This window comes from Emys orbicularis, chromosome 12 (assembly GCF_028017835.1).
Source record: "Emys orbicularis isolate rEmyOrb1 chromosome 12, rEmyOrb1.hap1, whole genome shotgun sequence".
Lineage (NCBI taxonomy): Eukaryota > Metazoa > Chordata > Testudines > Emydidae > Emys > Emys orbicularis.
The window spans coordinates 31,573,498-31,589,799 of NC_088694.1; the positions used below are offsets into that span (position 1 = coordinate 31,573,498).

The 16,302-nt window shown below is 41.8% G+C and overlaps 1 protein-coding gene across 1 annotated transcript in view; it reads right to left on the reverse strand.

Moving 5' to 3' along the window:
* Positions 1-6,510: 6,510 nt before the first annotated feature.
* The window catches only part of PHF20 (PHD finger protein 20), a 161,844-nt gene continuing 152,052 nt past the window's right edge, over positions 6,511-16,302 (reverse strand). Inside the window, exons 18-19 of the mRNA XM_065414947.1 lie at positions 7,541-7,724; positions 6,511-6,673 (exon numbers count right to left, since the gene is read on the reverse strand). Of these exons, the coding sequence (XP_065271019.1) occupies positions 6,531-6,673; positions 7,541-7,724 (327 nt within the window). The 3' untranslated portion in view covers positions 6,511-6,530. The remainder of the gene's footprint in view (positions 6,674-7,540; positions 7,725-16,302) is intronic.

A 16,302-nucleotide genomic window follows, 5' to 3' on the forward strand; every position in this document is an offset into this window, starting at 1 on the left:
GGTAAAGCAGGGAGAAGACAGCGAGAGGGGGAGTACATAAAGGGCCAATGGGGGGCAGCGGAGGCAAAAAGTAACTAGCTGCTGCCTGGCGCCTGAGCTCACTCACTAGCCACCACAACTCGCAGCCAGTGCTGGCCGGAAATGGGACGGGGGTTAGGGCCCTGCTGGCCAAGAGTCGGCATAAAGTGAGGGCTGTGCTGATGGACAAGCAGGGGGAACGGCGGGCCATGCCTGCTGCAACTTCGCCCCGTCAGCAGCCTTGCACACCCACCCCCATCAATGGCCCCCCCCACACTCACCGCTGGTGGGCAGGTGGCTGGCAAGCAGGGATCTGGACAGCAGCAGGACCCACCAGTAGTGATGGGGGAAGAGAGAAAACATGGGACAATTTGCCTGTTTTTAAGAAAAAGTTAGGACACCTGCAGGAGGGCTTAAATACATGATTGTTCCTTTAAGAACAGGACATCTGGTCACCCTTTGTTTGGGGTTAGTGTGTGTACTAGGAGATGGGTGTTTTGTGTGGATAGCAAATGACGGGTATATGCTACAGTGAAGGGCTGTGCACGTTTGGGTAATTGTGCGTGCTGGTCGTGTTGTTGTGGTTTTGAAGAATTGTGGCAGATGCGCCAAGTAATCCACCATCTGTGCAGTTTCCCTCATACAACCAATGAACTGCTGCATGCAAATTAGCTGCTGAGTAAGGATGGTAATTGGGTGAGTTAACTCTGATATGACAATGGTCTGGAACTCTTGGCATAACATACCCTCCAGTAGCCCATGCTGTCACATAACTGTAATTCATAAAGTGAAAATGGATGAGAACTTAAAAACTGGACAGTAACAGACCACAAAATCCATTGGTGACTGAATCTGGTAACATTCTAAACGAAATGAGCTCTCAATCACCCATATAGCCGTTTCCATGGCCTTGTCTACACTACACAGAAAAGTTAATCTAAGCTATGCAATTGGAGTTATGCGAATAGTGTAACTTATGTCGACGTAGCTTAGATCTACTTGCCGCAGGGTCCACACTACGTGATGTCGATGGGAGACGCTCTCCCATCGACTCCCCTTACTGTTCTCGATCCAGTGGAGTCTTCACTAGACCCTCTAAATTGTCCGCCAATGTGTCAATCCTCAGGTAAGTGTAGACAAACCCCATAGCTTCACAGTGACTCAGACATTCTAGGCTTCAGAGTGACAGTGAGAGACAATCCTGGAATCTTAGAATTCTCTCCTCTTCCAGTGCAGCCTTTCCAAACTTATTTTACACTTACCAACTAACTCCTTTATGTCATTTGGACCCAGTTAACCATAAAACTACTTTTCCGTCTGAAAATGGTGTACTTGCTCATTACAAGCGAGCCATAAAATCCTGTTACAGAGACAGAAAAATGTTTTTCTCCAACATTTCAGTTTGTTTGGTACATACAGCAGCACTTTGTGTAGAGTTGGTTTCACTTCATTTCATGTGCTGCTTCAAGGGAAGCTTTTCTGTATACTCTTCCCCAAGCCCTACTTTGGAGGGTGGGGAAGGGGATGCCTGCTTTGGGTAGGATAGGAAGCTCACATGCACACTTGGTCATTTCCAGACACAACAATTGGGTGGTTGCTGTTTAAGAATTCTGGGCCAGGAAGGTGTTCCTCTCTTTCCTGGAGCATTCACAGGCCAAGGGAGAGCTGGAGCAACTACATTTCACTCCCCACACCTTTGCATGAGGGCTAATACCACTGCCAACCCACCACCCCTGGATAACTGAACTGAACGACTTCTTGGGATGGATAGAAACCTATTAAAATTAGATTTTAAAATGTAAATTAAATACATTTTTCTTTTAAAAATAAGCCTATTTAAACTTACACTTGAAATTATGACAACCTATGTCAAGGCCTAAACTTACTATAATCTATTAAAATATGTAAATTAAATAAAAATATTAAATATTGCATGTTTTACATGTATTACAAATATTACATATTTGCTGAAGTTTTAAAGAAAGTCAGACTACACTGAACTGGTGAAATCACTGGCTAAGCAGCTGGAATCAGAGTTTGCTGAAATGCTACATCAGCTTTTGACAGCACTAGCCTCTTCTTCGGGTGCAGAGAGAATATTTCCTTCATTTCAATTTATTCAGCTAGTTCAGTTCAGTGCCTAATTCATCTGAAGTTAAGAAACTAACTTGAAGATGCAAAAGCAGGTAAGCTTGTTTTCCTCTTCTAATCTAGGAATAAAAACAAGAAGATACAAGAAGATGAGATCTACCAATTCTAAAATGTTGAAGGGCATGGGTGAACAGAGACAATCAGCTCAATTCGCTAAGTACAGATAATAGTTCCTGTTTGTTTGTTAAACCAGTTGGTTTTAAATGCAAAACATGTTTTGATAAACTTAAAAAAAAAGTGTATCCCGCACATTTAAGAGGTAAGCTTATAACACTAATAAAAAAAAATGGAATTTAATTTAAGAAGCACAACAGCAGAAATTTCCATCCAAATGCAGCTTGAAACAAATCATGAGTAAAAAATTTATTCATCTGATAAATGAAAAATGTATCATTCAGCATTTTCTAACCATAAAAATGTAAAGATTAAGAATCGGAATAAATATGTATTAAGCTATACATAGTTGCTTAAATAAAACTTACGTAGACATAGTATATCCTCTTGTTTAGCAAAAATGTACCAAATTTAGAATCACAGAAGATTAGGGTTGGAAGAGACCTCAGGAGGTCATCTAGTCCAACCCCCTGCTCAAAGCAGGACCAACCCCAATTAAATCATCCCAGCCAGGGCTTTGTCAAGCCGGGCCTTAAAAACCTCTACGGATGGAGATTCCACCACCTCCCTAGGTAACCCATTCCAGGGCTTCACCACCCTCCTAGTGAAATAGTTTTTCCTAATATCCAACCTAGACCTCTCCCACTGCAACTTGAGACCATTGCTCCTTGTTCTGTCATCCGCCACCACTGAGAACAGCCGAGCTCCATCCTCTTTGGAACCCCCCTTCAGGTGGTTGAAGGCTGCTATCAAATCCCCCCTCAACTCTTCTCTTCTTCAGAATAAATAAGCCCAGTACTGCAAAGGCTGTATTTAGCTGCAAATCAACAGGTTTTAATGGTTACTAGCCAATGAGAATTGACCTCTTTTTAGGTAAACAGAAAGTACAAATGGAAAACAAGATTAAAATTGGTTATTTAAACCAAGGTTTCCTGCATAGTGATTTAAATCATGATTAAAACTGGCGATTTAAATCACTTTGTTTTAAATCAATCCACCCTGATCAGTTGAGGCTCAAGTCCAGTGTTCCGTGTTTCTCCTGCTGCATTCTTTTCAATGACAGACATATTTGTGATGCTATGAACTCATACAGGAGAAACTTAAAATCTTGCATTCAGGCTTTGATTGGTAAGTGATGAAGGAACTTCTTTATAAATATTTGGTTTAATATTATACAGGGTTTTTTTTTTTAAGCCTACACATGTATCCTGTTAATTTTGGTGGGGTTTTAAATTAAAAAATTATAAAATATTCCACTTTAAGCACTACATGCAGAGAAAAGGTCAGTTTATTCATTGGGAATGCTTATACATGACATTTTTGAGGAACTGATCAATCTAGTGAGTACTGGGTCAGTATTATTACTGCTGAACTACAGTATCTAACTTAGAAGAGCTCTATGTAAGCTTCAGAGCTTGCATCTCTCACTAACAGAAATGGGTCCAATAAAAGGTATTAACTCACCAATCTCGTCTCTCTAAAGTACAAAAATGACCTTTTAAATGTATAATTAGTTTCAATATCATTAAACTGAAACAGAAATAGACTTTACTAAGACTTAACCAACAAAAACCTATTTATTTATTCCAAACACCAAGATACAGAAGTTTTCAAGTTTTGCAAATATTGCTCCAAAGCAAAATTCTATATACAACGCCCTCAGTTCTAATAGTGCATAAACAAAGACATATATACTTATGTATCCACAGTGCAATGTTTGCTCATTTTATCAAGGCTCCATGTTGCGTTCACTTAACAGTGATTTAAAGAAACAACAAAAAGTGATTTGCCAGACCAAAATAGTGTTGGTCAAGAATAAGGAGAGCTACAAATGTGGAAACTTATAAAAATAGGGACAAAACAATTCAGGCAGGGCACAATACAGAACCTTTCCTGAATGTGAAAAGCACTAACCTATTTCAAATAAATATTTTCAGTCATCCAGATCTGTTTCATCAGCAAGGGGTTCCCTATTGTATAATCATTCTGCTAAAGGAAAACAAAACCTTCAGTATTGCTATTCACCAAGTGGAATTTTCTTTGCCATGAGAAAAAATAAACTGGCAAAGCAAACTTAAAATGAACGCTCCAAAACCAGTTACTTGCAAAGGGAAAATTTCCATTTCTGGAGAGAAAAACTTGGGAATTAACCTCTCCGTTGCTTTAAACTGTAACAAAGTTGATTTGTTAATGTACTTGTATTTAATTATTTTCCAGTCGGAGTGCTCATTATACAGATTTCAAACAGGGAATAATTTACTGGTAAAACAGTAATCTGATAAAAACTTCACAGCTGTTGTTTAAAACCCTTGTTTGGATACCCTTCTTATCATTTGGTTACTGCTGTCTGTTCTAGAGCTACACAGCGTGTTACTCATAATTCAGATGTCATTAAGAGGAATGACATGTTTAAGCATTTGTTTTTACCTTTAGAAAGCGAAGTGACATTTAAGATAATGTAAGCTTTATTCCAACTGTGTTACAGCAAAATAAGTTTATTTTCCTGCTGTACATATGTCAAATTCATTATATATCAACTAGTGCCATAAAATGGTACGACATAAATTATTCCCTGAAATGAGTCTTGGCATAAAAGCCTTAACTACTACCTTGAGTAGCCTAGTTATTCCATTTTCTGAATGAACTAAACTGATCAAAATATTAATTGTAGATATTGTTATTCCTATGATAGTGGATATTTCAAGTTTACATAGTAAATCATTATTCTTTGCAGCATATAAACTTTACAGATTCATATATCCATAATTAACAATTTGTACACTTCTGGGTCTTTTGATTACAACTGTGCTTTAATTTTAACCCTTTGGTGGTACCATCACAAATAGAACTGTAAGAGAGATCAAGATAACAGAAAATTTCTGCTTTTTCAGGACACCCTCTCAATGCAGAAACAATTTACCCTTTTCCACAGTGAAGTTACACTCAGCAATATTTGGGAAGAAAAAAAAAAATCACAACCATTATTTATGGAGATATGAGCCGCACGTAAAAGGCTTGTAACATATCAAATACAATACATCAATGTTTCAAAAGGTACTATATATATAAAATGTATCTTCAACTTAAGCAGCATTTTCATCTTGATCTCACAAAATAATACAAACTAGAAAATTAAAACAAAGTATAAAAAGAGACTGAGAACATATACTATTTAACATAATACCTCACTGTGAGGACAGTACCTCAGGCATTGCTTTTGAGGCTTTATTTAAACAAACATAAAATAAACTGATTCCCAAAACCACACATTCATAATAAGTCTTTACAATGAGCATGTTTAGAGTATTGAAAAAAAGTCTACATTTCAAAATATAACCGGAATGGCAATTAACAAATGGATAGAAAACTACACATCTTAAGTTTGGAACTTCTGGTACATATCCCATCTTTTAGACATATCACTGTGTACTGTCACAAAGGTGAACCAGTAGCACTAGTTCAAGGAGGCACAGTATGGCCAAATTTAAAAGTTCAAGAATGCACAAGAAGCACAATGTAAATGGATTTCCCCAGTACCGTAGAGTCATGTGATAGTGACATGATAAATATGGAAAACAATCCTTTACTATGAAACTAAATGCAACCCAACTGTGACCTTCTGCTATCTCTATTTAAATTAACACTAGTGGGGTTTTAGGCCAGTATTACTTGCAAACCTCCATGTAAGAGTTAACAATTAAAGATGGACATTCATATTTGCTATGCTTGAAAATTGTTATAACGTCGCCTATTGATTAAATACTGTACTGTGCATAAACCAGTAGGAATAAAGCATGACCTGACCTGGTATACAAGTCATTTAAATAAACTCTGTAGAACATAATTTACAACCTTCGTCAACTAAACATTTTTGGCTCTTAGAACTCTGTTTTATCTTCAGTGGCACAATTTTAAGTCAGTTTCATTATGCAAAAAGTTTATTTCATTCAACAACTTGTCGTAAGGAATGAAAATCTAAGAGTATAATTTGTCAGTCTGCTCCTACCCTTGAATACAAGAGTAAAATCCCCTTCCATATTGTTAAAATTGCCTAGTAAACCCCCAAAAGATCAAAAGATAAGAATAACCTTGTTACTGCTTTCAGAACAGTCATACTTCTTCACAAATCCCTGAAGTCAGTCTGCATCACATGCAATCAGCATGCTAATTTCATTTAAATATATAGAGCTGTTTGTGTCAAACACTCCGCGTTCATATTCAACAGCAATTTCAAGAGCTCTCTAGTCTCATGTTGAGCAGCAAAGAGCAATTTGTTGCACCTTGCCTAGGTCCGTAATAAGCTGTTTTATACAATGTTTGAGTTGTGGAAGTCTAGCTAGTGGTTCAGGTGGCTCCAGCTCTCCTGTGTAATCCAACCAGCTCTCTAAAACTGCAAAAGAAATAGAAAAAGTTAATACTATTCGCTATTGTGATTAGCTGACAAATATATACATATATATTTCCAAAACCATAAAACTAAGAGTTCTTGAAATAAATATATTTTGAAAGACAAACTACAGTAATTTTAACATATACCATATTTTAGAAATCAGAAAACAAAACTTCCCAAATAGTGTTTGGTAATTTACAGAGCTACCATGTGCTTAAATCAATGTGTTCATCTCTGTAAGGCAAAAAACATCTCTGCAAGGCAAGTTAAAGAAGTATGGATTGGATAAATGGACTATAAGGTGGACAGAAAGCTGGCTAGATCGTCGGGCTCAACGGGTAGTGATCAATGGCTCAATCTCTAGTTGACAGCCAGTATCAAGCGGAGTGCCCCAGATCGCGGGAAGTGATTATTCTCTTCTACTTGGCACTGGTGAGGCCACATTTGGAGTACTGCGTCCCGTTTTGGGCCCCCCGCTACAGAAAGGATGTGCACAAATTGGAGAGAGTCCAGCGGAGGGCAACAAAAATGATTAGGGGGCTGGAGCACATGATTTATTAAGCGAGGCTGAGTGAACTGGACTTATTTAGTCTGCAGAAGAGAAGAGTGAAGGGGGATTTGATAGCAGCCTTCAACTACCTGAAGGGCAGTTCCAGTGACTATATCAAAACCAAATTTACTCCTAAAAACACAACTTTCAATTATTACAGATGGCTATTTGATAAAAACGATGCTGGTATCTTTGTAGATCTGCAGAAATAGGATACAGATCTCAAGACAATGCATTTAGGAGAGAAACAGCATAATCTGAATGGGACAAAAATGTACATGCTGTTTAACCAGTGAAAGAAAATACATTTAATTTACCATCCAGTTCTTTCTCAATGAAATCCATCCTGTGTGTAACTTCATCTTGTAGAGATTCAACGTGGGCTAGAAGGTTAAGTTGCCACTGCAGCTGAGAGTTCACAACTCCTTCCTTGTCTTTTTCCAGCAGTTTCATTTCAATAGCTTCCTCTGAAGGGATTTTCTTAGATACACATTCTCTTACCTGACAAAGGTACATAAGTTAGTATTTATCATAGTGAAATGGAAATACTTCAGCCAGCCAATCAGGCTGCATGGATCTCTAGAGTTACTGAAGCTAATGGTACAGTTTCTCCCCAGTTATCCAGTTCCCTACATTTTTTTTGCTGTGTTTATGATTTGCAGAATTATTGTATTATTTCTCAACTAGTCTGAGAATCCTTGTTGGCTAACAGCTGTTGTTAGCCCATCAAAATGCAGAGATAGTTCAATAATATGAAACATGAAGATTAAAAAGTCTCTATACTCCAGTTGTCCACTAATAAGAATTTTAAAACTCTTTACCAGCAACGAAGATGCTGCTTCAGCTTCACACTCTTGGATGAGGCACAAAAACACCAACAACATTTAAAACGAAAAACAAAATACTCAAAAGCAAAAGAATGTGAGTCTGACACTGCAGAAACAGAGACTGTTTAAACAGAAGATTTGTTTCTTGATTTCCTGTCTGGGACTGACCTCTTCTGCAGTCAATATTTTGGTTGCACTATCCTTCTGGCTAGTAATGGACGCAGTTTAGACTAATTCACAAAGTTCCAGGGTTAGCAACACCCCTTCCTTCTCCTCTCGCCCCCAGATTACCATTTTCAAAAACTGTATGGAAACACAATCTTTATTAGCAGATTAAATGTAATCTAATAGTAACACCTAAGTAGCTTGTGTTCAATGTGCATATGGTCCCCGGAGAAAGCCAATTGTTCAGATACGGAAAGCACTTCTCTCACATAAAGCAGCTCAGTCCCATCAAGGAAATCTGGTAATAAGCTTTCCATTCTGGATCCCGAGCGCTTCCCCAGTTTGAGATGGATGGGCCATAGCAAGCAGTAAAAAATGGTTACTCACCTTGTGCTGTAACTGCAGTTCTTCGAGATGTGTCCCCCTATGGGTGCTCCCCTTCAGGTGCACATGAACCTCTTGAGCTCTTGATTGGAGATTTTCCATTAGCAGTGTCCATTCAACCTGTGATGCATCCTCTACCTCCTTGTGCCACACACCGAGGCTATCCAGTGATGTGCAAGTCAATGGTCCTCAGTTTCTTATCCACCCAAATATTCTATATAGAATAGTCTAAAGCAGGAGGGAAGGAGGGCGGGTAGTTGAACATCCATAGGGGGACACGTCGAAGAACTGCAACTACTGCACAAGGTGAGTAACCTCTTCTTCTCTGAGTAGCGTCCCAAAGGGTGCTCCACTTCAGGTGACTCCCAAGCAGTATCCCCACAGGGGGATACAGGAGGTTTGGGACTGAGTCCAGTACTGAAGAAAGTAGTGCATTTACAAACCGCCACATTGGATCAGAAGGCGTGGATCAAGGCATAATGATTAGAAAATGTATGTACTGAAGCCCATGTAGCAGCCATACATATTTCAGATACTGGCACATTCTTGGATAATGCTGAGGATGTTGCTTAGGTTCTGGTAGAGTGTGCTATCACCCTTTGGAGGGGGGATGAAATGCTGGTTGCCTCATAACAAGTGATAATACACCCAGAGATCCACATTGACAGCCTCTGAGCAGAGATCGAGGACCCATGGGATCTATCTGTGATGGAGATGAACAGTCTAGGTGACTATTGTAATTGATTGATTCTATATAAGTAGAAAGCCAATGCTCTTTGAACAACCAAGATATGATAGTATGTCTCCTGCAGAGACTTGTGGGGTTTTGGAAAAAAATGGTGGATGAATGGACTGGTTAAGATGAAACACTGATAGTATCTTAGGTAAGAATTTAGGGTTTGGGCACAGAGACTTCATCCTTTCAGAATACTGGAGGGAGGGGGAGAGGGAGATCTGCTATCAAGGCTTCATTCTCTCGAGTCCTATAGGCTTAATTACCACGTTAAGGTCCCAAATTGGAGTGGGGTAGAGATTCCCTAAACCCATTATAAACCTTGACTAGTGGTGCACAAATTGGGGGGCATGCCAGAGGTTCTCTGAGGGGCACAAAGAAACTGGGATCCTGCAGGTCCCACAGGACCTGCTGCTATAATAGCTGGAGCAGGATAAAAATAGAGTGGGTATTGCGGGGCAGGACAGAAGTGGGATTTAAAAAAAAAAAAAAAAAAAGTTCTCCCAAGCAGCAAACATGAATACCTCAGCCAGCAGCTGCTCCTCTCCAGCTGTCCAGCTCTGAGGTCAGCACCACCACCAATAGCAGTGCAAAGTGAGGGCATTGCCACCCTTACTTCTGCACTGTTGCTGGCGGTGGTGCTGCCTTCAGAGCTGGGCGGCTAGAGAGCAGCAGGTGCTGGCCAGGGCATTCATGTTGCTTGCGCTGCAGGAAAATTATTTTTTAAAATCCCACTCCCATCTCACCCCACAATACTCACTCCCACCCGCTCCCACATTATTTGTTGAATTTTTATCCCGCTCCGGCTATTATGGCAGCAGGATCTCAGGGTAGAGCCCTGGAAGAAAACCGAAACAGTTTCAGATTACAAGTAATGGAGGGAGAGGCACGACAAATTCTGTGAATGATAAATGGAAGGGGGGGGGGGGGAGAGAATGGGAGGGAAGCGGACTGAAAAAGCTTGTGAACTACTGACCTAGACAACACAGGGTCAGCAAATATGGAGAATCCCGCTACTGGAGGATGAAAGGCTGATATTGCGGTCAAATGGACCTTAATTGAACTGATAACCCCAATTTCTTTAGATCTAACAGTTATCCAGGGCAACAGAGCGACACAGATTCAGAGACAAAAAAGTGGTGACAACAGCAAAGGAAGAATCTCTTGCACTTCTGCAGGTGAGTAATATGGGTTGACTCCTGATGTTCAGTAACACCTGTTGCACTTCTGCAGAGCAGGAAGATTCTAACCCCACAAACCATCAAGGAACCACACCCGGAGGAGGAGAACCCTAGGCTAGTATGAAGCACATGACCCACAGCCTGGGAGAGGAAATGAGGAATGGTCAGAAGTATGAACAACAGTTGGACGAATAGGCGAAGCAGATCAGGGTACCAAGCTTGTCTCAGCCAGATCAATATTGTAAGGATAACTCTTTGTCCTGTCTGATCTTGTTCATCACCCTTAATAGTAGTGGTGTTTTAGAAAATGCAAAAAGCAGATCCCGCTGCCAAGATACAAGAAAGGCCCAGACCCCTTCTTGAGCAGAATGGAGGACACTTCTTGTTCCTGAAGGTGGTGAAGAGATCCACTTCTGGTAGTCTCCACCTGTGGAATAAAGTGTGGAGTATTTGAGAGTCTAGCCCCCATTTGTAGTCCTGGGATAACTATCTGCTGAGAATACCAGCTATAGTTCCGAATACATGAGAGATAAACAACTGAAATTTGGATCGGATGGACTATACACCAATTGCATAGTTTCTTAGCTTTGGCGCACAGAGAGGGGGATCTTGTCCCTCACGGCTTGTTGATATAGAACATGCAGAATAGGTTGTCCGTCATGACTCTGATTTGCCCCGATGAGGAAACAAAAGCAGGGATTTCTGACCACCCTGAGTTCCAACAGATTGATGTGGAGACAGGTTTCCTGATTTGTCCATCTACCTTGAGTTGTGAGGGCACTGAGGTGAGCTCTCCATCCCAATAATGACGCAGCTGTTGTCATAGTTACTCCTGGAGCTGACAGAAAGGAATGCCTGCACAGACGCTGAGGGTCTAGAGAAGAACCATCACATGCCTATACAAAGCATCTCTGGCTAGAGAAAAGGTCATTTTATGCCAAACTTGGTAGCAGCAGAGGCGTATCCTTGGATGATTGGTCATGAAGGTGCAAGCTGCCATGTGATCCAGGCACTGTAGACATGTCCTTATTGTAGTCTAAGCTCCCCTGAATTGTCCCTACCAGCGCTGACAAAGTTACAAGTCTGTCTGTGGGAAGGTAGGCCCTGGCTGTCAATGAATCCAAGTATGCCTCTGTAAACTGTATCTTTGCTACAGGAGTTAATGTGGATTTTTTTACATTCAGCTGGCGACCCAGTTTCTGGAAAAGAGCAACTGCTGTCTGGTTGGAAGACAGCACTGATCCATAGGAACAGCCTGCCTTTGAGTAGCCAGACGTCGAGGTATGGGAAGATTAGGATCACTTCTTGATGGAGGTAAGCAGCCACTATTGCCAGCACCTCTGAGAACATCCTTAGGGCCTAAGAGAAGTACTTGGAATTGGAAATGATCCTGGCCTACAGTGATGCGTAGGTGTTTCCTATGCAATGAATTTATCGTTATTTGGAAATAGGCATCTTGTACGTCGAGAACCAAAAATCAATACCCTTCCTTCAGTGAAGGAATTATAGTTGCCAGAGTCATTATCCTGAATTATTAAGGCTTTACAAACTTGTTTAGAAGTCTTAGATCCAAGATTGGTTTCCACACTCTATCCTTTTTTGGTACAAGGAAATACGTCAAGGAAAACTCCTCGCCTTTGTGAAGTGGTGGGACTGCCTATATTGCTCTTTATCGAAGGAGAGAGTTCACTTCTTATCTCAATAAAAAGCTTGTGAGAGGGGACCCTGAAGAGGAAAAGGGGATGGAAGGGGGGGAGGGATGCAAAATGGATGGTATAAACCGATGTTATGACATCTATGACCCAGTTGTCTGTAGTGATCCTCCTCCAAGCATGTTGGAAATGGGGAATGTGATCTCCAAAAGAGGGGGAGGAGGGGAAACAGATGTAGCTGTAAAACCAGAGGATTTGAACCCTTGACCGACCTGTCAAAATTTTGAAGATAATGGGGTGCTCATAGAGGGCAGGTAAGCAGCATTCTCTCTCTGGAATTTGTCTTTTCCTGGGAGGTTCAGTGGGACTTAGGAATCCCAAGAAATGAGCAGGATGTGACCTACCAAAACTTATTTGTAGGTGTATATATGCCCTGAGATCATAAAGTAGCTCTAGAGTCTTTTAGTATGTGGAAGGACTCATCTGTGGTCTCCAAGACTAGCTTACAATCATTGAAGGGATGTTTCTCAACAGTGTTCTGGCCATCTCTCAGAAACCCAGAGTTGGATCCATGACACCCTGCACATAAATACTGCCATGGAGATGGGCCTGGCAGTGGTGTCTGAAACATCCAAGGATGCTTGAAGAGAGGTTCTGACCAATAATTGGCCCTCTGAAATGATGGCCTGGAACTGTTTCCTATGTTCCTGTGGCAGATGTTCAATAAAGGCTGTAAATCTATTACAGTTTGTAAAATTATAATTTGTAAAATGTTGGCCATGATTGCCTGATAGTTCTTGTTCCTAAATTGCAGGGTTGATGAATAGTACTTCTGTCCAAAAAGGTCTGGTCTCTTTTGGTCCTTGTCATACAGAATAGACTTGGAGAAGTTCTGCTTACCCTGCTCAAAAAAAGCAGAATACTTAGGGGGAACATAATATTTCTTATCTGGTCATTTACACATTGATGGAAGGGTAGCAGGTATTTGCCACATAGTCTTCGCTGGATGCAAGAGTACCTTGTTAATGGGTAATACCACCCTGGAGGATATTGCTGACTGCAGAATGTCCAGCAGATTGTGCTGTGAGTCCTTGACCTCTAAGAAGAATTAGAAGTGTCAGCTACCCTCTTTATAAGAGCTTGAAATTGCAGAAATCAGCAGCCATGGAAGGTGGTGGAGGCATAATCACCTTGTCGGTAGACAATGATGAAATAGGTGTTTGAAGGGTGGCCTCTTTCTCCACCCTGGCTTCCTGCTCCTCAAATGTCTCCTCCTGAGAGTGGGCAGATTGGTGAGGAGAGGACTGTATGACTAGCCTCCTTAGGAGACAGTACCAGTGGTCTGGTGAATTGATGCCGATAAGCAGTCCAAAGATCCCAGTATGGCCACTGGTGGGAGGGCACCCATATGGGAGCGGGGGTGGCATAGGGTTGCTTCCACCACACTCCTTATTGAGCAAGAGTATCTTCCCTATGACTGTCAAAGAATAGGTTCCTATATAGGTAAGTCGGAGAACCCTGTACAGAAATACGAGAGACTGACTGGAAGTCTCCATCTTACTCAATATCCTTCAATGGAACCACAGAAAATGGTGAGGATGATGGTGATCTGGAGATGGAGGTCTCAGTACCAAGAGACACTCAGTACTATGAGGAGTGAGGACTTAGGTACATTAATCAGACAGGTGCTTAATGTACCTGAATTCTTGTGGTACTAAGTAGAGGATCAGTACCGATGCGGTAACTGAAGAAGGTACTATCAATTGGGGGTGTACTAATGCAGGTGCCCACGGTATCTGGTGCCATTTCTTGCTCAGTAGCAAAGGTGCTGAATGCGTAGGCACCAATGGTGGGGCTGTGCCAGATGGTGGCAGCCTCGAGTGTTCATGCTTGCCTTCCTTGTCTCTCAGATGGTACCAAGACCTGTCAGAGCTGTCTCTCTCCATGAGCTCTGGCACTTCAGCCCTACCAGTACTGGAGGAGTCTTTTGCCTCTATGGCACCAAGCTGAGAGGTCAAGGCTTCCGAGATTGTGGCTCTCACCAGGGGATCTGGGCCCTTTAGGAGCTGGCTCCGTAAGATGAGTCTCCACACTCCTCTTTTTGAAAACCTTCCCTGGAGCCTCCGAAGTCTTCCCTTTCTCAGGAGAAGCCTGCACTGAGGTTGAAGGAGTGCTGGATCTGTCTGGAGAAACAGATGTATGGGGGGAGAGCTGTGTCTCCTGAGCTGATTCAGAAGCTGGTCAAAGGGAGCAGTCCATTGTCAACAGTCTCAGTTTAATCTCTCTGTTATTTCTTGCCCTGGATTTGAGGGTTGGGCAGAAGCTACACTTCTGGGAGACATGGGACTCCCCCAAGCAACAGCCACATAAGAGTGGCTGTCGCTAACAGGTATAGCCTCTCAGAAGGAGAAGCAGTGTTTATAACCTGGTGATCCAGGCTTTTCCTGGCAGGAAAATAAAAGACTTCCTGAGGGGGAGAGAGAGAGGAACAAGACAATCCAATCACCACTTATCTCTAACTATATAGTTATCACTAAAACTAACTATACTAACTAATCCTAAACAAAACTACTATAGGAAATTGTAAACACAAGACAGCCGAGGCATGACATGCTAAGGCTCCACCTCAGGCCAAGGCAGTTGAGAAGGAACGGAGGGTGGTTTGCCCGCGCATCCTTATATAGCCTTGTTACGTGGCACAAGGAGGTACTAGATGCATGTGTGGAATGAACGGTCATTGCTACCGGAAAATCTCCGATCAAGGGCTCAAGAGGCACATGCGCACCTGAAGTGGAGCACCCATAGGGACACTACTCAATTAAGGAGGTTTTAGAAGGAAGAGAGTGCTAAATAGGAGAAGAATGCACTCCCTTCCCTCAAATCAGAAATATCTGGGGACACATCTTGGAGCACCTTCCTGTTAAATGATGCTTCTCCACAGAATGAAGTTCAAGCCTGTAGCATTTTACAAACATGTTGCTGGATGACTAGGTTACAGTTTTACAGGTTTCCTTTGGGGTAGCTAACACACTTTTTGCCTTGGATGCTTTCATGATGCTGTCCAGAAACATTAGGTATAATGCACTTAAAGTGAACACATGAGCAGGTGAACAGGCAATGCTAACAGGGAAGTTTTCGGGATGTATCTGTAGATCCTGATGACTTGGTGAGTTGCATGTTTGGTTTGATTGTCTCTGAGAGGGTCAAATAGTTGAACTTTTGGGCCTCCGAAAAGGCCCAGTGAGCAGTTGGTTTCCTTGTGTCTCTAATGACCATATGACTGGGGCTATGTGACCTTTGATCAAGCCAGGTGTTTGAAGTCTAAGTGGTTAATCCCTCCATAATAGCAAGGGGGTGGTACTGACCAATGAAAATAATGGAACTTGAAAAAAAACCACCTGAGCAGGCTAACAGGATTTCTGAAAGAGTTTGCAGCAGAGAGAGGAGGATTCCCGCCCCCCGGTACATTACCAATACCGACCACAAGCAATGGACTAGTTATTGGGACTTAACAAGGATTGTGCTATATTCTGTTTCCTGCCCGAAGACAGACTTATTATGCAGGAAGTACAAGTTGATGGCTGTATAAAAGGAAAAGTTTCATGATCTTAAAGGTCAACTATTGATCTTGAGTGGCATCAGAGAGGCAGAAGAGTTCTTGCATAAACAGATTAAGGCAGCACAGTCAAATGTTCAATTAGAGAATGATATACGGTCTCCCACAGTATTTTTGCCAGCAAGTTAAAGAAGTATGGATTGGATGAATGGACTATAAGGTGGATAGAAAGCTGGCTAGATCACTGGGCTCAACAGGTAGTTATCAACGGCTCAATGTCTAGTTGGCAGCCGGTATCAAACGGAGTGTCCCAGGGAGCGGACCTGGGGCCGGTTTTCTTCAACATCTTCATTAATGATCTGGATGATGGGATGGATTGCACCCTCAGCAAGTTCGCGGATGACACTAAGCTGGGGGGAGAGGTAGATATGTTGGAGGGTAGGGATAGGGTCCAGAGTGACCTAGACAAACTGGAGGATTGGGCCAAAAGAAATCTGATGAAGTTCAACAAGGACAAGTGCAGAGTCCTGCACTTAGGATGGAAGAATCTCAAGCACGGCTACAGGCTGAGGACCGACTGG